The sequence below is a fragment of the Pipistrellus kuhlii genome, unplaced genomic scaffold (assembly GCF_014108245.1).
Source record: "Pipistrellus kuhlii isolate mPipKuh1 unplaced genomic scaffold, mPipKuh1.p scaffold_m20_p_82, whole genome shotgun sequence".
In the NCBI taxonomy this organism is placed as follows: Eukaryota; Metazoa; Chordata; class Mammalia; order Chiroptera; family Vespertilionidae; genus Pipistrellus; species Pipistrellus kuhlii.
Genome location: NW_023425587.1, coordinates 585,175 through 606,923, shown reverse-complemented (window position 1 = coordinate 606,923; position 21,749 = coordinate 585,175). Strand labels below are relative to the sequence as shown.

The 21,749-nt window shown below is 59.8% G+C and overlaps 1 protein-coding gene across 1 annotated transcript in view; it reads right to left on the bottom strand.

Annotated features, from left to right (window-relative positions):
* Positions 1 to 367: 367 nt before the first annotated feature.
* Positions 368 to 21,749, bottom strand: part of FRMD1 (FERM domain containing 1) — a 31,780-nt gene continuing 10,398 nt past the window's right edge. The window contains exon 13 of the mRNA XM_036425543.2: positions 368 to 466. Coding sequence (XP_036281436.1) covers positions 368 to 466 — 99 coding nt within the window. The remainder of the gene's footprint in view (positions 467 to 21,749) is intronic.

Here is a 21,749-nt window from a genome sequence, read left to right as displayed (position 1 = left end):
TGGCGGTGTGGCCGGGCCATGTATGTGCTCAGGGGAAGGACACGCTGTGGCCTCGCTCACGGGTCACGGTGAAGGCATTGCTGGGTCCGGAATGCCGTCCCCACGGGCATGCAGAGCACATGGACAGCTCGGTGCCGTACTGTGACCAGGGCCCGCCCGCCCGCCTGCCGGGCCTGGGGCACGGAGGACGCCAGCCGCCCGCCTGCCTGTCTGCCGGGGTGGTGGGGAGCCTGGCAGCCATCGCTTGTCTGTCAAACCCGCAGCTGTTTCCCCTTGGTCCTGACCCCGCAGCTGACGACAATCAGCAGAAAGCCTCTCTGCACAATAAAGGCTCCGCACGCCGCTGGTGTCCGCCCCTTCCCTTCCCTCAGGGGAAGCACTGGCCGGGGTACGGGGAGACGGGGCCGGGGTGGCAGCTGGCAGCAGAGACTGGTCCCACAGACATGCCTTCGTCTGCTGTGTCCGTCTGCGAGGAGGCGGATGGAGGAGGCGGACAGGGGGACGGACGGGGGAGGCGGACAGGGGAGGGTGTACGGGGGCGGCCCAGGCCAGCGTACCAGGGAGTGGACACAGTCGGTGCCTAAAAGACCCACTGTGGGTGTGTAGGCCCTGGGCTGTGGGGCTCTGAAAGTATGGGGGCCCCTGGGGTGTGGGGCCCCTGGGGTATCCCGGTGACCAGGGCTGTGGGAACTTCCCGGAGCAGCAGGAGGTGCCTGTCACTGCCGCCACCCGCACCTGCCATGTCCGGACGCGGGTCCTGGGCCCACGGAGGTCCCCGGGGTGGAGGCGAGCACCCTGGGCTTTGGTAGCTGTGCTCCTGCCCCCGGCGGGCACGCTGCTGGTGCGGCCTGCCACGTTGGCCGGGTCTGAGTGCCCTTCGGGGCAGCGTGGCCAGGCCAGCAGGTGTGGCCGTGGGCATGTTCGGGAGCCGCTGCCCGAGGAGATTGGGTGGCTTCAGCCGCGGGAGGGTGGCTGGGGGCGAGGCCCCTCAGGGGAGGAGTGGATGGGGTGGGGCACCCCGAGACCATGGCTCTGGGACCCCTCGCTGAGCCCGGGTCCCCGTCACCGGCCGCTGTGGAGGCTGGGCCAGAATTTCGTGTTCCGGGGGCCCCCCAGTGCCACCCCTGCCTGGGCCTTCGGAATGGGGGGGACCCACACTCTGTGTGGGAGACCGAGACCGTTTCACACAGAAGATGGCCGGGGCCTGACGGGCCGCGTTCCTATGGAGCCCATTGTTCACGGAATTCACATTTCAGCCAACGGGACGGGGTTTCGGGTCCCGCCGTGGGGCCCGGCAGCTGGACCGGGCCGAGGGCGTGCGGTTTGTGCCAAGGGCCTGGGTCTGAGCATCTGCCCCTCGCTGGCCGTGGGACGGGAGAGCGGGTTCCTCCTCCGCCCGCTCCCTCTGGAGCCGTCGCTCCGGTTTCCGGTTTGCAGAGCCTGAGCTCCAGGGCGTGCTGCTGCTTCTCCTTTTAAATGCACGTAACTGACTTTTCACAGAGAGGAAGGGAGAGGGACAGAGAGCTAGAAACATCGATGAGAGAGAATCATCAACCAGCTGCCTCCTGCACTCTCCCCACCGGGGCCGTGCCCGCAACCAAGGTATAATACATGCCCCTGAGCGGAATCGAACCTGGGACCCTCAGTCTGCAGGCTGATGCTCTACCCACTGAGCCACACCGGGTAGGATGTTTTGGAAACAGGAAGGGGAGACGCCACAATCACAGACACTCAGTGACGTGGGAGGCAGGCCTGTTAGAAGGCAGCAGCCCGAATAGAGCCTCCCAGCGCGGGCCGAGCGGGAGGCGCCGAGCGGGGAGAGGTGGCCTCTGGTCCGGGCGTGAGCAGACTGGCCAGGCCCCCCACACTGCGCGTTCCTGACACAGCCTGCCGGGGAGGTTTGGGGGCCCCCCGCCCCGCCCCCCCATTGTTCTTCCACTGGAAGGAAAGGCTTACTGCTGCCTGGTCTCCGTGGGCTCAGGTGTAGAAACCTCCGGGCGTAACTGAAAGGTCCTGTTTTGTTCCGGGGCCTCCGACAAGACCCCCAAATGCCCCCCCACCCCCCGTAAATCCCAGGGAGCCCCCTCGGGGACCCGCCCCTCCCACGCCCAGAGGCCACCACGTGTTCCCGCTCAGCCGCACGCATCTTCCAAGGACAGAGGGAGGCCCTCCTCCAGTGCTAAATGTGTTTTTCCACCGTGCGAGGGCTCACCGCCATACACGTATGTCTGCGCTTCCCCCGGGGCGTGTGTGACGTTTATTACAGACACACACCTGCTCCCTCTGGGTGGCTACTTTCCATTCTGCTCCATGGATCTGTTTCCTGACCGCGTGCCAGTGTTTCCTGTCTCACTGCCGGAGCCTTGTATTATTAACAGTCCTCTCCCTTTTTAAAGAAGAGTTTACTGATTCTCAGAGAGAGGGGAGGGGGATGGAGAGCGAAAAATATCTGTGTGAGAGCGTAACGTCCATCGGCTGCCTCCTGCACGCCCCCTACTGGGGATCCAGCCTGCACCCCGGGCATGGGGACCCCGGGCATGGGGGACCCTGGGCATGGGAGACCCCGGGCATGGGGGACCCTGAGCTTTCTCTGAGCCACCACACTTGGGGATGAGGGGGGCCATGGGGGACCCCGGGCATGGGGACCCCGGGAATGGGGACCCCGGGCATGTGGGACCCCAGGCATGGGGATCCCGGGTATGGGAAACCCCGGGCATGGGAGACCCCGGGCATGTGGGACCCCAGGCATGGGGACCCCGGGCTTTCTCTGAGCCACCACATGGGGATGAGGGGGGCCGATGATCGCCCTCCAGCTGCGGACACACCTCCTCCCAGGCGCTCTGTGTGCTCTGCACTTAGAGGGCGGGTGTGAGAAATGACGGCCATTCCTCACCTCCAGGAGAGTTTTCTCATCAGGAGGGACATTCCTGGCGGAGTGACTGAGGGAGGGAGGCTGAGGGAGGGCGGGCAGGAGCAGGGGTGTGTGCTCAGGGCAGGGGCACAGGCTGTGAAGGGCCCGCAGTTTCCAAGGTTTATCCGGACCCGGGTCCCAGGCCGCGGCCTGAAGGCTGACTCCCTGACTACGGCTACACCTGCCTCCCAGGGCCCGTTCCCAGCTCGGCTTCCCCTTCAGGGTGAACCGGGAGGAGCCGCCTTCGGCACAGCCCGGAGAACAGCGCCCGGTGGACCAGGCTGGCTCTGGGGGTTTGACATTGTTACTTGAAAGCAACGACCCACAGGTTCCTCAGAACTAGAAACAGCCTCGCTCGGCCTCTTCCCAAGAACCGACCGGCCGAGCGGTTCTGAGGCAGGAAGGGTCCGCTGGGAGAGCCCGCGCTGTGCCACTCCTCACAGACTACTTTTTATCTAATATACCTTATTGATTTTCACAGGGAGGGAGAGGGATGGAGAGTCAGAAGCATCGACCAGCTGCCTCCTGCACACCCCCCTGGGGATGTGCCCACAACCAAGGCACATGCCCTTGACCGGAATCGAACCTGGGACCCTTCAGTCCGCAGGCCGATGCTCCATCCACTGAGCCACACCAGTTAAGGCTCATATTAACGATTCGTTGCAATGTGTAGACTGTAGATCAAATAGTCCCAGAAATCAAAGGTTTCGTCGTGTTCCTCGCCCATGCTCCAGTGTCTGGTTTTGAAGATGCGCCTGCTGCCACGGGTAAAGCCCCAGGAAATGTCGGAGCGCCATGACCGGTCCTCACGCCGGGGTCCCTGCCTCGCTTCCCGTCTGATCGCGCCCGGGGTGAGTGTGCGCCTGGGGCCCCTGGTTCATGGTTACTGCTGTGCTCCCTGTTTGGGCCAGAATCACCTTCCGTATCAGGACTAGCTCTCCCCTCGCCGGCCCCTCGTGTCCCGTGTTTCGGAGTTGTGCCCTCGCTCTGCCGGGCTCTCGGACGGCGGGGCGGGCCTGGGCGCAGGTGCGAGTACTTTGCCCCAGATGAGGGTGCTGATGGGATTTTTAGAGAAAAAACCTGGTGAGCGAGAGCTCCTGAGGGTGGAGTTTTTGTTTGTTTAATTACGTCTCCGGCATCTTGGCGGGGACGGCGGGCGGGGTGGACGGGTGTCGGAGGCGGTGATGGATGACTCCGGTGATTGCGGTTCGGACGGCGGGAACATTCCCTCCCCGTGAGGCAAACAGCCCTGTGTGCTCAGATGCCGGCCGTCGGAGGTAAACAGGCGGCCCAGGCTCCTGGGCAAACAGCGAGGCCAGGGGTGCGGGGCGCGGGGTGCGGGGTGCGGGGTGGGCTGACAGCGGCTCCTTGTCTGCCCTCGCTCCCCCTCGTGCCTGGCTTCTCCCGGCAAAAGGAGAGCCGTGATTGGGATCCACAGCAGGAGGAGGTGGAGACGCAGAGAACGGGAGATGAGCGAGTCGGGGTGCGGAGGGAAGCTCATTGCTGCCTGGGTCTCCGTGGGCTCAGGTGTGAAAACCTCTGGCATAACCGAAGGCCCTTGTTTGTTCCCGGGCCTCGGACAGGTCCTCAAATGCCGCCCCCCAACCCGTAAATCCCTGCGGGAGCCATGCAGGGACCTCGACCTCCCCCCCATAAATCCCCGCGGGAGCCCACGCAGGGACACCCCCCTATAAATCCCTGCAGGAGCCATGCAGGGACCATGCCCCCTATAAATCCCTGCGGGAGCCATGCAGGGACCATGCCCCCCTGTAAATCCCTGCGGGAGCCATGCAGGGACCATGCCCCCTATAAATCCCTGCGGGAGCCATGCAGGGACCACGACCTCCCCCCCATAAATCCCCACGGGAGCCATGCAGGGACCACGACCTCCCCCCGTAAATCCCTGCGGGAGCCATGCAGGGACCATGCCCCCCGTAAATCCCTGCGGGAGCCATGCAGGGACCATGCCCCCCGTAAATCCCTGCGGGAGCCATGCAGGGACCATGCCCCCTGTAAATCCCTGCGGGAGCCATGCAGGGACCTCGACCTCCCCCCCATAAATCCCCGCGGGAGCCATGCAGGGACCATGCCCCCCGTAAATCCCTGCGGGAGCCATGCAGGGACCACGACCCCCCCCCCCATAAATCCCCGCGGGAGCCATGCAGGGACACCCCCCCTCCCCAGCTCACTGGCCCAGGAAGGTTCAGAGACGTCCTCTGTGATCCCCACCTGGGGACAGCCATGGCCACGCCGGGGACAGCCACGCCGGCAGCCGGCGGAGATGCAGCTTCGGTGTCCACATACACAGGGAACGTCCCCGAGTCACAACAGAGCCAACCGCTGCTACGTTCCAACGTCCCATAGTCTTAAAGCACCTGTGCGCCTAACGGAAGGCAGACAACAGCACACGATGTGATATTATTTATGGCGTGTTATTCCGTGCATACAGTTATCTGGCATACAGATGCAGAGCCGGTGTGGGAAGCCAGAGGAGAGCGGGGGGGGAGCGTCTGGACGCCATGGTGTGTCAGGGCCCTCGCTGTGTGGTGTGATGGCCCCACAGGACACAAGCCACAGCTCCTCTGACCGTGTGACTCCACACGGACACTCGTCATGTGTCCGTACGCAACGTGAGATGGCGCAAGCTCAGGTGAAAAGGGAGTGTCAGGTGCCTGAGGGCGCGGGGCAGCGGCGTCAGATGGGGCTGTGCACGAGGCAGGAGGCTGAGGTCCGGGTGAGGAAGCGGGGTGAGTGGGGTGGCTGTGGTGACCTACGGGGCCGGCGGGTGAGTGGTTCTAGCTTCAGTGGGCACACCGCTTGTCCAAAGACTGGGTGCCGGCTGGGCTGCAGCGCCCCCTCAGGACGGGGTCCCTCAGGGCGGGGCAGGCGGGGGCGGGGCTCTGGGAGGAAGGGTCCGGCTAGGAGGCCTCCTGCCGGGAGAGGGGGATGGGATGGGCCACGGGAGGCCTGGCCCAACTGGGGCCGGGGACATGGAAATAGTCATGTAACAGCCACTCTGTATGCAATGGACATATACCTATATATGCAATGGTCATATACATACATGCACATTCATACAGAATATATTCACAGGGCTACATTTACATACATGCACACACACACTCATATAGCATAGAAACACATGGCCACACAATATACACACACAGCACACACACATATCCAGGTGCGTGCACACGTGTATGTTTGTACATGTACATATATTCACACAGCACACATATACACATTAACACACATACATATTAATACAGCACGCACATATCCAGATACAACTATACATGTACACATTTATATATGTGCGCACATGTCCGTGTAGCATACACATACACATGCACGTTTCCATGTGTAGCACACACACACCCACACACGCACACACACACACACATACACACAGTTTTAACCGTTACCACAGTCTGTCAGGTGCTGCTTCTCCCCGTTGTCCACGAGGAGCGGCAGTTGGAGGGGGACTCTGCACTGAGGGGTACCCCTCCCTCCCGGCCACTCTGCCTCCTGCCTCCCCCCCACCTCCCCGCCTGGCCGTGTGCCATGCACCCCGTCCTGCAGCTGCGACACGGCTCAGTCCCTCTGCGCCCGCAGGGCAGCGCCCCACACCCGCCTCCCGCTGCTCAGCGGCGGGGCCAGGGCTCGGGTCTGAGCAGGAGGGGAAGGGGGCGCCCCAGGGCAGACACGGCCCTTCACGTTGGTCTCCCCGCCCCAGCCAGGAGAGGCCAGGAGAGGCGGGGGCTGGACGTGGAGAAGGCTTATGTGACTCAGCGTGAAGGGCAGGTGCTGGTTTTCACACCGTCCTCTGGCCTTGTGTCTTCCCAGGGGAGAGGGAGGGGGCCGGGGGTCGGAGGGTGGGGTGGAGGGTGAAGAGCAGAATCAGGCGGGAAGGCCGGGAGCCACATGGGCTGTCTGGGGTGCCCGTGCTGGCCAGAGGCACTGGGGGAGGCACGGAGCCCAGGACGGCTGTGGGTCTGCACGGCTGTGTCCCCACCTGTGGACGGAGCGCCCCGTTTTCCTGGCCGCTCCTGTCTCAGGGCTGTGGCTCCCAGCATCCCGTGGGGTCCTGGGGCTGCAGCCGGGGATGGACAGGAGCCACCTGGCGAGGGGCGAGGGCCGGGCCATAGCCGTCTTCGCTGTCCTCCCTGCGACCGGGGGTGGGGGTCGGCTGAGAAGGTCTGTCTGCGTCCCCCGAAGACGGTCTCCATGGGGATCGGAGGGCTGGCCACGTTTGGGGGGCTGTGTGGTTGCTGGGCGCTGGCTACTGTTTGCCGTTGAAGCTGCGGGTCATCGATGCCAACACAGATGTCTGCACCGTGTGGGGTTCAGAGACCGCCCCCCCCCCCCCAGCGGGCAGATGGCGCACCTCTGTGAACCCAGGTCAACTGGGGGCACCGGACAAATGCCTCCGAAGGGTTCCCCTCTCTCCCTTCCATTGCCCCCTCCCACCCCCCCCTGGACCAGAGGGCACCTCGGGAGAAAGGTTTCCCTCTGGACGCTTCCAGCAGTGGCCCTGGGCGGTGGCTTACAAACAACGCCAAGAGCTCGAACCTGGGACCCATTGAGGGGTGGGGCGGGGGTGTAGGGGTGTGGGGGTGGGGGGCTCTGGACAGTCACAGATTCATAACGTTGGTTGCAATAAGTTTTGTGTTGACTTTTTAATGTGTACTTTCCTTGAATACTTTGCTATAAAAACACACATGCAAAGCTTCAAAGACTAATGCAGTGACACCCTCGCTGTCCAGCGTGCAGCTTGTAGAGAACAATCCTGCGAGCGTCGATGAAGCCACAGCTCCCTACACCTCCCTAACGTATTCTCGCTGGGGGCAGCCACTCCCTGGACTTCGGTGCTCGTTTCCATGGGAACGGCTATGTTTTGACAGCATACATACTTATTCCCGAACAGTATACAGTACTTTAAACCTTTTATCGGGCAGTAATCTCACACATACAGAAATGTTTCAGAAATAGCACAGAGACCCAGTGTGACTTATCCCAGGGGTGCTCAGCCAGCGCGACGCACACGTAACATATCATACTCTCATCAGGAGCAGAGAAAGCGTGAGAAGGAACCCAGCGTGCACCCAGGACACAGACTCCCAGCACGTGGGGCTGGAAGGCCTGTACTCACCACGGTCAGGGCCTTAGGACCAGCCCATCGCTAACACCCCACTCGGCAGGAAGAGCGAGAAGCTTTCCCTCCAAGGTCAGGGACAGGCTCACCACTTTCATGCACGGGAAGTCCCAGCCAGAGAAATTAGGCCAAAAGGAAAAGAACAGCCGGGCCGGCCTGGCTCCGTGGTTGGGTGTTGACGGGGTCCCGGTTTGATTCCCGGTGGGGGCACAGGCCTGGGTTCTGGGCTCCACCCCGAGGGGGGATGTGCGGGAGGCAGCCCCTCAGTGACTCTCTCTCATCAGTGATGTTTTTATCTTTCCCTCTCCCCTCCTCTCTGAAATGAATAAAAATTGCATTTTTAATAGAAATTAAATTTAAAAGAGGAAGTGAAATGCCTCCATATGGGAAAGGGAGACTGTCCCTGTCTGAGGGGACAGTGTCCCAGGGCGGGACCACATGGGCTCCGTGGTGAGGAGGTGAGACAGATGGTCCTGGGGTTACTGCTCATTCATCACTGTGTTAGCTTCCAGACCAGCAACTGTAGGCCCACTTTTGTCCTTTGAATATAGAAAACCCTAAGGCCATGGTCGGCAAACTGCGGCTCGGGAGCCACATGCGGCTCTTTGGCCCTTTGAGTGTGGCTCTTCCACAAAATACCACGGCCTGGGCGAGTCTATGTTGAAGAAGTGGAGTTAGAAGAAGTTTAAGTTTAAAAAATGTGGCTCTCACAGGTAATTTCAGTCGTTGTCCTGTTGATATTTGGCTCTGCTGACTAATGAGTTTGCTGACCACTGGGCTAAGGAATCCATTGAAAACAGTTAGAGCTAACCAATATGCTCAGTAAGACAGCAGGACACAGAACTGATCCACAGAAACAGTGCGAACGATGGACTAAGGAAATGAGGAGCAATCCCCGTACAGCTGCACCAGAAAGACAAACGTACCCAGGAGGGCGCTCTGGACACGGAAATGTGAGGGCGCCGAGGGAGGCACGCAGGAGGCCAGAGGGTGCAGGACCACGGGTTTATTTTATTTATTTACTTTTAAGTTTTTTTTTGTTTTTTTTTTAAATATTTTATTGATTTTTTACAGAGAGGAAGAGTAAGGGATAGAGAGTCAGAAACATCGATGAGAGAATCATCGATCAGTTGCCTCTTGCACACCCCCTACTGGGGATGTGCCCGAAACCAAGGTACATGCCCTTGACCAGAATTGAACCTGGGACCCTTCAGTCTGCAGGCTGACGCTCTATCCACTGAGCCACACCGGTCCCGGCGGAACCATGGGTTTATTCGATCGTCCGCACCGGGTGGCTGAGCCCGGTGGCTCCAGCGCCCCGAGAGGGAGCCGGCGGCTCTAAGAAGACTCTGGCGGGATTCTTGGTGCAGACGGAGGGGAGAGGCTGGGATGTGGTCCTCGCAGTGGAAGGTGGTCTCCGCGGAGGGACTGTCCTTAGGGAAATGGCCCGAGAAGTCAGTTCCTGGGGGAGGGGCATCAACCCGATTGCTGGATCCAACCCAACAGAAAACTACGGGACAAACAAGTGGAGAGAGACGTGCTCACGGGCTGGGGGCCGCACCCCCCCGAGCAGCCTGCAGACCCAGTGCCTCCCATCACGGCTCCGACGCTTCCTGCAGAGAAGCAGCAGCTGTGGGTCATAGCACACGGGTAACGGACTTACCGGTGAGAACAGCAGAGGCCGCGCATGGACCCCGGGGAGGCCAGCTCTGAGGGGTGTGAACGGAGGGACAGGGAAGGAGGGAGGGAGAAGGAGGCCTGTGAGCTTCAGACTTCGTCCCACCCGCCAAGGGGGAACAAGAAGGACCCGCAGGACACCGTGACTTGTCAAAACGTGCTGTTCGGCTGCGATACTCCAAACGGCCACACGATGGCAGCACAACACCAGCCAGCTCCCCGGTGTAAAACCTCCCCTTCATCCACCCTCGGCTGGCCCGCGTGCTCAGTCCTCACTGGTCCCGCAGACACTGAGGGGTTGTTGCCACGCGGCACGTTCTGGCACTAGCGCTGCAGACTGGAGTTTCCCCCAGGCCGGGGTAAACGGGGCTCAGAGGGTAGGTGTGAGAATGACCGAGCTGGGGGTTCTGAGAGCAGGACCATGGACAGGACTCGGCCATCACTGGGGTCGTCACCACAGGAGTGCACCCCCACAGCTGTCCTGGGACGGGCTCCACGCACATCCCACACCTGGGCTCCAGCTGCCACCCACCGCTGTGGGTTGTTCAGCCTCTCTCTTGCCTGGTTGTGGTTGTGACTTTCCTTTTGCTGTATGCATCCAGTTTATAAATCAATCAGTTTATATATCAATATATGCTAATAGAAGGGTAATATGCTAATTAGAGTGGATGTCTTCCGGACGTCCTTCCAGACGGAGCCACAGGCTGCGAGGGCCGAGGCGAGGGCCGGCAGTGGCAGCAGCAGTGGGGTATTGGGGGTGGTGCCTTCCCTGATCCACAGGTCGCCTCCTGCAGAGGGAGGCCAGACTGGGGGCCAAGGCACCGGCGTCAGGGGCGGTCAGGCCGGCAGGCAGGCGAGCAATTAGGAGCCAACAGTCCTGGATTGCAAGAGGGATGTCTGACTGCTGTGGATCGGGCCTAAACGAGTGGTCAGACATCCCCCAAGGGGCCCCAGATTGGAGAGGGTGCAGGCCGGGCTGAGGAACTCCCTTCTGTGCACGAATCTTGTGAAGGGGCCTCTAGTAATAATAAAAGAATGGGTCCAGACATATTTAAAAATTAACATCCAGCCCAGTTTGGCTCAGTGGATGGGTCTTGGCCTGCGGACCAAAGGGTTCGATTCCGGCAAAGGGCACGGACCTCGTGGCAGGCTCCTCCCTGCCCGGGCTCTCGTGGGGCTCATAAGGGAGGCACCCGATCTGTGCGTTTCTCTCACACTGATATTTCAGTGCCCACAGCCGAGCGGTTTCCTTCGGAGTGAAACAGACGGGACCCTTTCTCCTGCGTCCCTCGGTCCCTCGGGGCCTGAGGGCAAGGAGCCTGGCCCGGCCGTGAGACCAGCCACCCAGGAACCCAGGGGGCCCGGCGTGTCCTCGGCGGGCAAGCCTCTCCGCTCACAGGGGAGCCTCAGGGTGCCGGCAGCGTGACCGGCAGAGCCGTTCCAGGAGCGGTCACACCCGTGGCCGTAAAAAAGGAGCTTACGAGTGATTTGGGGTCCGAGTTCTGACTCCCTGATCTCACCACGAAATTCAACTCCGACTTAGCGTTGTGGGCGTTTCTCATTATGTAACCGACAGAGATGAGTCCACACGAACCTCCGTGGCCGCAGGAACCGCGTCCGCGGGGCTCTGCCGCCCTGCGGGCAGCCTGCGTGCCGAGCCCAGCCCTCCGCGGCCACGCCGAGCCGTCCAGGGCAGCCCCAGCCCCGGGCACAGTTGGCGGCCCAGCTGGCGCCGATGTGGGGGCGGCTCTGACGTCAGCTGGCAGGCCGGGCTGGCAGCAGCCACAAGGCCGCCCACACGCTCCCTCCCTCCCGGCCCTGCGAGCCGCTGCTTCCTGGTGTTCAGATTCCGCTTCTGCCGTTTCCCCAGCGAGAGAGCGTGTCCCGCTCTGGTCCTCAGCCCGCGGGAAGAACACGTCGTTACGTGTGGACACCTCCCATAAGGGCCCTCGGTGGCACATTCATTCCTCAGAGCTTGCCGTTAACTTTTTTGGGGCTAATCCTCCCCCGAGAATGATGATCACCTGACTTTGCCTCACGTTCATCTTGCTGCTTCCGCGTTTTGGGGCTGGCCTTCTGGTCATTTGTTTTTCGGTATTTTACTATCAGCATCTCAGTGCCTTTCTATAGATGTACGTTTGCCTTTAAACTGGACTGTTTAGACCAGAAGTCAGCACACTAAGGCCCCTAGGCCCCCACCAGCATCTGGTCTGCAAGTAGACGTTGCTGGGTCATGGCCACAGCCACGGATTCGGGCTCACGGCGGCCGGAGAGGAGGCTGCACGCCGAGCGTAACGTGGTCACTCTCTGGCCTTGGCAGAAAGCCCCGGTGAGACCGCGCTGCGTCATCACTGCGCCTGGGCTTAAACCTATTATCTTGTTGCTGGTTTTGGTTTTTCTGTCTGTTGTCTATTCTGCTCTTTTCCCGTTTTCCTTGGGCTGGCTGTGTGTTACTAATTCAATGTTACTGGCTTGTCAGCTGCATTCCTCGTTGTGCCTGCGTGGCTGCTCTGGGGTCGGCCACGGATCTTAAAAATGGATCAGGTCCCCTTCACAGAACGTGAGACACTTGTACATATTCTGGTCCCGAAGAAGCCAGCGATGGTCTCCTGCTCCTTATCCTTTTTCTCTTCTGTGCAGCTGCGTTTTACCTTCTCGCCCGTTATAAACCCCAGAATAAGTTTTTATTACTTTCACTTTAAGCCACCATCTCTTAAAACTCATCTTCTCCGCGAGAATCCCTGTTACCTGTGTTCCACATTTCGGTTCTCCAGGCTGAGGGATACACAGCCTCTCCGCTCCTGCTGTGATCGCTGACAGATTCTAAACCGAAGGAAAATGGAGGGTCTGCACCATGCTGCCATTTCTGGGCATTTCCACCTGCGGAGTCTCCCTCCGTCTTCCTGGGGGATGACACCATTATTCACGTTTTATAATTGACTGGAGACCCGGTGCACGAATTCCTGCACAGTGAGGTCCAGCCCTCCTGAGCGACTGCGCACATGGAAAAGCACCTAAAACTGAAATCCCATAAAGCTTCCTTCGCTACACCCCCCCCCCCCCACCCGCGCCTAGCTCATGCAGCCAGACCACATGTCTATTCCTACAGCGGCTGGTGGATGTTGGCACAGAGGGGGGCTCCCCATTGTCAAACCCCTCCTCGCTGAGCCCCTCCTCACTCGGTGATAGACAGGAAGATGAGTGGGATATGAAACTTAAGGGATACACGTGTGTGAGCAATTGCAGGCAGCACATGTTCTCTGGGCTCCTAACCCTTGTATGGATCAGAGTGTCTGTGGAACCCTAGCACTAATCCTAACCCTAATCCTAACCCTAACCCTAGTCTTAACCCTAGTCCTGACTCTAACCCTAGCCCTAACCCTAACCCTAACCCTAACCCTAGCCCTAATACTAACCCTAACCCTAACCCTAACTCTAATTCTAACCCTAACCCTAGTCTTAACCCTAGTCCTGACTCTAACACTAGCCCTAATACTAACCCTAACCCTAACGCCAACACTAACCCTAGCCCTAACTCTAATCCTAACCCTAATCCTAGCCCTAACCCTAGTCCTGACTTTAAACCTAACCCTAACTTTAAGCCTAACCCTAGCTCTAACCCTAGCCCTAACTCTAATCCTAATATTAATCCTAGCCCTGACCCTAACTCTAACCCTAATGCGGGCACACACAGGCACATACACACATGTACACACATGCACACGAGCACACACAGTGCAGTCCTCTTGAAGGGAAGGGAGGGAGCTGGCACCGTTGCCGTCTCAGGGCGTGCACTGTCCTGGGATTCCCCTCTCCGGGAGCCCTGCTACAGGCACACGTCCTCAGAGCCCGTGGTGGCTCAGCCAGCACCAGAGTGCCTCCCTCTGTCTCCGCCCGGCCCGGCTGCCGCTGCCGCCAGGTGCAGGCCTCCAGCCTCCTTCAAGGACAGGTGTGTCCCCTCCTGCAGGGCACCGCTGGGGCCTCTGCAGGCTGGGGAGCCACAGGGGCGGGGCCAGGGCTGGCAGGTGCCTCCACCATCCGTGGTTGGTGACTGGGCAGGACCCAGCCCTCTGCCCTTACTGACCCCGTTCCTCCCCTCAGAGCAGGCCTGCTCCCAGTTCCCCGCAGACACCCTCACATCTGCCTCCTTCGTATTTGCAAAATGGGTCCTTCCTTCCCTTTGGATGGAAACGTGAGCCAGTTTCCTGGCGTCTGCCTCTCTCATTTTGTATAAAACACCGTTCTGCAGTAAGACCAAGTGTGACTTATGGTACATGATACGCAGGCTGCCCCAAAGGGGATCTTCCCGGAAGTCCCTCCAGTGTGAACCAGGGTCTGTGCTGAGGGACCGGCCTGTTTGCTGAGCCGCTGGCAGCCCGGTGGATAGGAGCGTAGCCAGGAGGGAGGCAGTGTCCTCACGCTGACCTTTGCCCCTTCTGCTCCCTAGGCTGCTGGGCCCACTTTTTAGAAAAGGGGTCTCACTGGCATCTGTGGGTCCCAGCGAGGCACACCCCAGTGTGAGGAATCGGCTTTTCAGGCTCTCTCTTTGCCTCCCCGCCTCCCTGGCTCCAGAGTTCTCATCTCCATCTGCAGGAAGGAATGTGGGGATTAGGGCGTTGACCATGGCCTCCCGCACTGGCCATAGCTGACTCATTAACACCTTGAACCAAGTTCACGCACAGGCAGAACCCTTGTTCTACCGTCAGTTCTCTGCAGTGAGAACTCGGGGGGCGGGTAAATTGGGGGGGAAAGAGGAGAGGCCATCTTCCTTGACGTGCAGACCTGGGTTTCCAGCTCAGGGACACCTGCTGCTGTTTTCTATTTATTTTATCATCTTATTTCCCCCAGTTTTCTTGAATAGCTCATACTTTTTTGTTGGACACAACCATTGTCCTCACTAGCACAGAGGTGTGGACAAGGAACCCTGAAGGCTGGTCAGCCTTGAAGCTCTGAAAGGTCAGAGCCAACCACGCCCTGACTGGTGGAGACAATGGCAGCTGAAGCCACCTCCACCTTTCAGTCGTAGGTAAATCCTTGCTGATTGGCCATTATTGGGATTGTCTGCCTAAAGGCTGTGGGTGGATCCCATAGTCTTAATAAAAGGGACGGCAAGACCAGAGTATGGTGGAGTCCCTCCCCTTGAGTTGGGCTCCCGCCTGGCCCCCAGTATTTCCAAGTTAATATTTTCTAGTCTTTCATTTGCGTGCGGCCTCCTCCAGAGCCCGAACCCTGAGCCCTGAACCGCACTGGCCATGTGTGGGGGACACTCACAACTGGTGCCCAGCCTGGGGTATCGAACCTTTTCTTTCCTTTCCTTATTTTTAATTATTGTTCAAAGTATTGCAAATAGGAATGCATATGTCTCCTTTCCCCCCCATTGACCACCCCCCGCCCCCCCCCGCCACACATGCCCTCACCCCCCTAGTGTCTGTGTCCATTGGTGATGCTCATATGCATGCATACAAGTCCCTTGGTTGACCACGTACCCCCAGCCCCACCCCTCCCCTGCCTTCCCGCTGAAGTTGGACAGTCTGTTTGGTGCTTCTTTGTCTTTAGATATATTGTTGTTCATCAGTTTGTTTTTTATTATCACTGGAGGCCCGGTGCACAGATTTGTGCACTGGTGGGGTCCCTCAGCCTGGCTGGAGGACATCCCTCGAGGGGTCCAAGCAGAGGGACCCCATCAGTGCCAGATCGGTGCCCAGGAGGGACTGAGGGAGGGCTCCAGGACATGCCCAGCCTGCCTCACCCAGTCCGGTTGGGGCCAATCAGGGGCCAGGGAGGGATCACTGAAGGGCTCCAGGGCACATCTGGCCCACCTCACCCAGGCCCAATCAGCCAGACCCCAGGAGTAAGCTAACCTGCCAGTTGGAGCATCGGCCCCCTGGTGGCCAGTGTGAGTCATAGCAACTGGTTGAAGGGTCGAATGGTTGGATACTTAGCATTGTTAACGAAAAAAAACAAAAAACAAAAAACACCATTGAAACCTGTAAAGAATTTTTGTGAGTTTATTTGAGCCAAACTGTCGACATATGCTTGGAAGCAGAACCTCAATGGATTGAGATAATGCTCCGAAGAATGGCGGGTTACACCTGTATTTATACATTGCCATCAGAGGAGGGACATGGGTGGGTTACATGAAATCCATTGGTGATGGAGTAAGGAGGCGGGAGAAAGCAAAGCAGGGAAACCCCTGCGATTGGATAAAAAGTAAAATGATGGACTGGTACTCAGGTGAGTGCAGGAACAATTAACATGATAACGAAGGAATTTGAGGCATCTGTCCTGGCGCCCACCACATCTGGTTGTGCCCCAGGGGCTCCGGAAAAAGGGAAGTTACAAGTTACCCAGACATCTCACAGATATGTTATCTTAGAGGCAAAAAAGGCAAATGGGCTTAGGAAAGAAGATCTAAGTTGATCTTTGTCAGGGAGAATATCGGTCTAGGACATGACTACCCACTATAACCTGTTTGTAGTTACATATTTAATTTTCAAACCATCCTTTGTGGTTATTTTAGGTCTCTGAGTTTGCAAGACTGCCACACAGGCCTCCCCTGAGCTTGTCAGGTTAGCATGTGGCTCTTTTCCTTCACAGCATATTAGGCTTTTATTATATAGGATAAATGAGTGAGATCATGTGATATTCATCTTTCTCTGCCTGGCTGATTTCACTTAGCACAATGCTCTCCAGGTCCATCCATGCTGTTGCAAATGGTAAGAGTTTCTTTTTTCACAACAGTGTAGTATTCTGTTGTGTAGAATACTCATCTGCTGATGGGCACTTAGGCTGTTTCCAAATCTTAGCTACGGTGAATGGTGCTGCTATGAACATAGGGGTGCATACGTATATCCTTTCTGATTGGTGTTTCTGATTTCTTGGGATGTATTCCTAGAAGTGGGATCACTGGGTCAAATGGGAGTTCCATCTTTAATTTTTTGAGGAAACACCATACTGTTCTCCACAGAGGCTGCACCAGTCTGCATTCCCACCAGCAGTGTTGTTTCTATTTAAAAAAAAAACACTTTTATTGATTTCAGAGAGGAAAGGAGAGGGAGGGAAACATTAATGATGAGAGAGAATCATGGGTCAGCTGCCTCTAGGGATCGAGCCCACAATCTGGGTATGTGGCCTGACTGGGAATCGAACCTTGACCTCCTGCTTCCCAGGTGGACGCTCAGCCGCTGGCCCCGCGGTGCGGCTGGGTGACCTGCTGCTGTAACCGGCAGCGGGAGCACCAGCCTCCGGCCTGGAAAGGCGTGGACCGGGCGCAGCTGCTGGCTCCTGCCACTGGTGACCTTGAGAGGAGCTGGAGGCCTGGGGGCCACAGGCGGGGAAGGGGAGCTCAGATGACTCTGGCTTCACCAAGAGCCACTCCTCCCCAGGCTGCGGGCTCCGCGCCCACTTTACTGAAGGGGGCCCTGCAGGGTCCGGAGGGAGGACCCGGGGCAGGGCAGGTGGCAGCCTGCGGAGCCTGTGTTTCCGCGTGGGGCGCAGACTGAGTGCCTGGGGGTCCAGGGTGGGGGCTCCTGAGTGGGAGGGGCTCTCCGGGGAGACCCTGGGGCTGAGCTGGTCTCCCCTGCAAGAGCAGCCGGGCTGGGGACTGTGGCTGGGGCAGCGGGTGGAGCGGCTGTTTGTCTTATGAGATCTGCCTGCCCCCCCACCCCCAATGCAGGAGCAGCAGGTCCCTGCGCCCAGACTGCGTCCTGCTGACGCATTTGCCGTGATTTGCATTCGCTGTGGCTCTGCTCTGTGTCTGTCAACAACACCCGCAAAAAGCGGGGGGGGGGGGGGGGGGGGGGGGGGAGCTCCTGACCTGCCCCCCCCCCCGCCCCAGGGGGGCAATGGTGTGTGTGCGGCGGCCCCTCCCTTCCCGGGGGTGGGGTGGGGTGGGGCTGTTTGCCTGCAGATCCCGGTTTTCCCGGCGCCTGTCTGTGCACTGGGCCTGGGTCTGCAGACGGGGTGCAGGGAGGGAAGGGGAGGGGGCGGGGGAGTGATGGGGCGGATAACGGACCCCCGGGCGGGGGACTCATTGAGAAAACCGAGCGGACCGCCCACACCATTGACGCAGGCGGCTCTGACGTCAGCGCCGCGGGGCGGGGGGCCGCAAGGGGTGCGCGAGGGCCGGCTCCGAGCCTCCCCGCCCGCCCCGCTGCCGGTCCCCCGCCCCCCCTCGCGGCCCCTGCACCCCCCTCGGGGGACCCCGCGTCCCCGCCACCCCTCCCTCTCCCTGTCCCGCACTCTCCGGCGGCTCCCAGCCTTCCCCTCCCCTTCTCCCCTCCCCTCCCCCTCTGGGATCCCCAGGCCGGCCAGCAGCACCTGCCCCCCCAGCACCCCCTCTGCTGGGAGAGGGGGGAGGGGCGGGAGGGAGGGAGGCTGGGTGTCTGGGGGGGGGGCGCACCCAGAGAAGCCAGGACCGCTGACCCCTCTGCAGACCCGCTGTCCCCAGAGGCCAAGGCCCTCTCCTGCGGGGCAAAACCGGTGCGGCTCAGTGGATAAAGCATCGGCCTGCGGACTGAAAGGTGCCGGGTTCGATTCCAGCCAAGGACATGTACCTGGGTTGCGGGCACATCCCCAGTAGGGGGCGAGCAAGAGGCAGCTGGTGGATGATTCTCTCTCATCGATGTTTCTATCACTCTCCCTTCCGCTCTGTAAAAAATATATCTAAAAATATTTTAAAAATGGACCCTCTGCCGCCATGAAAGCAGCAGGAGATGAGACCCTCTCATATTTTGCCAAAGAAACGGTCACACGTGTGAGAAGGTTTGGGATCTTCCCTCTGACAACGTCTTCCCTCTAACGGATTTTTTTAATGAGAAATAATTTCAGCGTCTTGGTTCCTGCTAATTCGGTGCATTGGCTTCACGTTACTCTGTAAATGGCCACACATTGAGAGGCTTCAGATAACGGAGTTTCTCCCCCGGCTCAGATCAAGGCGTCTGCAGCCTTTGTCCCTCCAGAGGGGCTCCCAGCCAGCCCCGCCCGCTCCCTCTGACAGCAGCAGTGGGGTGTGTGGGGTGGGGGACCCCTCCCCTTTAAGGATCCTGTGGCTCACCTGGTCACCCAGCTCAGCCATCGCTGGGCGGGGGCTCTGCCATCACCAAGGCGTCTGTCAGGGTCCCGTCTGTCCCTGGGAAATAGCTGCCGCACAGGACCCGAAGGCATGGAGCCAGCGTGGTCCCAGCTTCGCCACGCTCAGGGAAGACAGAAACTAAGGTTCTCCCGTGTGACTGTGTATTTTATAATGTAATTTTTTATTTCGTTTTATTTTCAGAGCGGAAGGGAGAGGGAGGGAGGAGAGAGGATCATGGGTCGGCTGCCTCCTGCACGCCCCCCACTGGGGATGGAGCCCACAACCCGGGCCTGTGCCCCGACTGGAATCGAACTGTGACCTCCTGCTGCAGAGGCCGATGCTCACCACAGTAAACCTGCTTCTGCCGCCCTGTCCATCCTGTTTGTCGCTCACACCTGCAGAGCTGAGCTGGGACTGACTCCGTGGACGGCGCAGGGAGAGCCGGAACCCCACCGGACCCCATTGCCGGGGCCCCCGGGCCTATAGCACCCCCAGAGGAACAGACTGGGTTCCAGACGCGCTGGCTCCGTCCGGAGGACGGAGAGCAGAAGGTGCGTGTGCACAGCCGCTGGGCTCATCCCGCCCCCCGAGCCCGCAGTCCAGCAGGAGCCAATCACCCCCTCAGCACGGGAGCAGCGGCCGCGCAGCAGGTCGCCCACACGTGGGGATTGTTTTCTCTGAGAGAGAAGAGCGCCACTGTGAACGGGCACAAACGGAGCATTGGACACAATCTGGCACAACCACGTCCACATCCCCTGCGGCCTGGCAATGAGACATAGGACTCCTGACTTCTAGACATGTGACATCATGTGTATGTGCACATGCATGTGCATGCGTGTTTGTGCGTGTATCTCTGTGTGTGCATGCATGCGTGCTCACTTATTGCCTAGACCTGTCGCCGTGAGGTCCAAGGAGAAAAGACGGCCCAGCAGCAGCGAGCACCCTGCTTCCCACATCATGGTCTCTACCGCCCCCAGGACCGCCTTCTCAGCAACGGCTGACCTCAGCATGGGTCGCCCTGGGGTCAGGCTGGGGTCAGGCAGGGGCAGGTGCCGGGAGTAAGGGAAGTTCAGAGGAAGCGGGACTCACTGTGTGGACACAGGAGCCGGCTTCAAGGGACTCTCTCTGGCTCTTCTCATGGACCAAGAGGAGCAATAACCGCCTCAGAAATGTGGGAGTGGAGGGTGCTTTTGGTTTGTCTCACTGACCAGACATTGATCTCAGGACTGGAGTCCTGACCCGCTGGACGAGAGGGATGTGAACACACCGAGCAGGGCAGGCAGAGGAGAGGACCGTGGTGCTCGGAGACACGAGTCCTCTCTGGCCACTGCTGCTCCTGGGCCACCAGAGGGCGACACGGGACCACCGGCTGTGCGGGCGCGGGGTGGGCAGGCCTGGGCACAGCCGCAGCCCCGGTGGGGGGGTGGGGCAGAGGAACCAGGAGCGTGTCAGGGGCTTGTGGCAGGGACGTGGGGGCTGGACACGTGTAAGGGTCACGGGGACAGGTCGCTGGCTGAGGGGACGTGGAGACAGAAAAGGGGCACAGAAGGGAGTGCTCACTTCCTGGGTTGGGACCACGGACCAGACCAGACCTGGCGGGTGGGGGGGAGGGGAACCGAAGACCGTTAGTTTTTCCTGTTTGTGACACAGACACCAGGAGGGGGGAGGTCCCAGAAGGAAGGGTCGGAGGATGGCAGAGGGGGTCGCATCCGTGCTGAGGGCAGGGGACGGGCTTCGGGTGGTGGCACCAGGGCATGTGCAGGTGATGGCGCGCAGAATCGCACCCGTGGAACCTGGACAATCCTCTTCACCAGCGTCACCCATGCAGGGACCAACAGGGAAGCCGGGTTCCCGAGCCCTCCGGCCCCCAGGCCGGGACTGGCGGGGACAGGCCTGAGCCGCACACGCACGCACAGTCTCCATGGGGAGGGTGGGGGGAGGACGGGCCTGCCAGGAGGAGGAGGCCTGACCTCTGCCCGGCTGTGAGACAGGCCGGCGAGGACTGGCTGTGCGGGGGCTGCGCAGCACGGGGCTGGCACGTGGGTGACAGTGGGTGTTGCTGGGCCACAGGGACGGAGTCCAGGGACTCCCACTGGCTCACCCCATGGACCCCGCGGGGCAAGATCCTCCGGGCGCGGTCCAGGCCGTGAAAGGGGGAGCCGGAGCCGGAGCCAGGGGCCTCACGTCGTCAGGGAACAAGGGGGTGGAGTGGGAGCAGATGGGTCAGGAATGTTTTTAAAAATATATATTTTATTGATTTTTTACAGAGAGGAAGGGAGAGAGATTGTCAGAAACATCGACAAGAGAGACACATCGTTCAGCTGCCTCCTGCACACCCCGCACTGGGGATGTTCCTGCAACAAGGTACATGCCCTTGACCGGAATCGAACCCTGGACCTTTCAGTCCGCAGGCCGATGCTCTATCCACTGAGCCACACCGGTTTAGGCTAGGAATGTTTTTTAAAAACATATTTTTATTGATGTCAGAGAGGAAGGAAGAGGGAGAGAGAGAGAAACACCAATGATGAGAGAATCACTGATCGGCTGCCTCCTGCACGCCCCACACTGGGGATGGAGGCGGTAACCCGGGCCTGTGCCCTGACCGGGAATCAAACCGTGACCTCCTGGTTCAGAGGTCCCGCTGAACCCCTGAGCCCGCGGCCGGCAGGGGTGTGTGTGTCTGTGTGTGTGTGTGTGTGTGTGTTTTCACAGAGGAAGTGGCAGTGTGTGAGATGGGAGGACCAGGAGAGGAGTTGGAGGGAGAGGAGGGAGAGGAGGGGCGGGGCCCAGGGCCAGGGCACAGCTGGCCGCGGGCTTGGGAGGCTGCCACCCTGACCAGCCCTGACTGCGCCCGGGGAGGCCGGGTGTCTGAGGGGAGGCCGGGTGTCTGAGGGGAGGCCGGGTGTCTGGCGGAGGCCGGTGTCTGGGGGGAG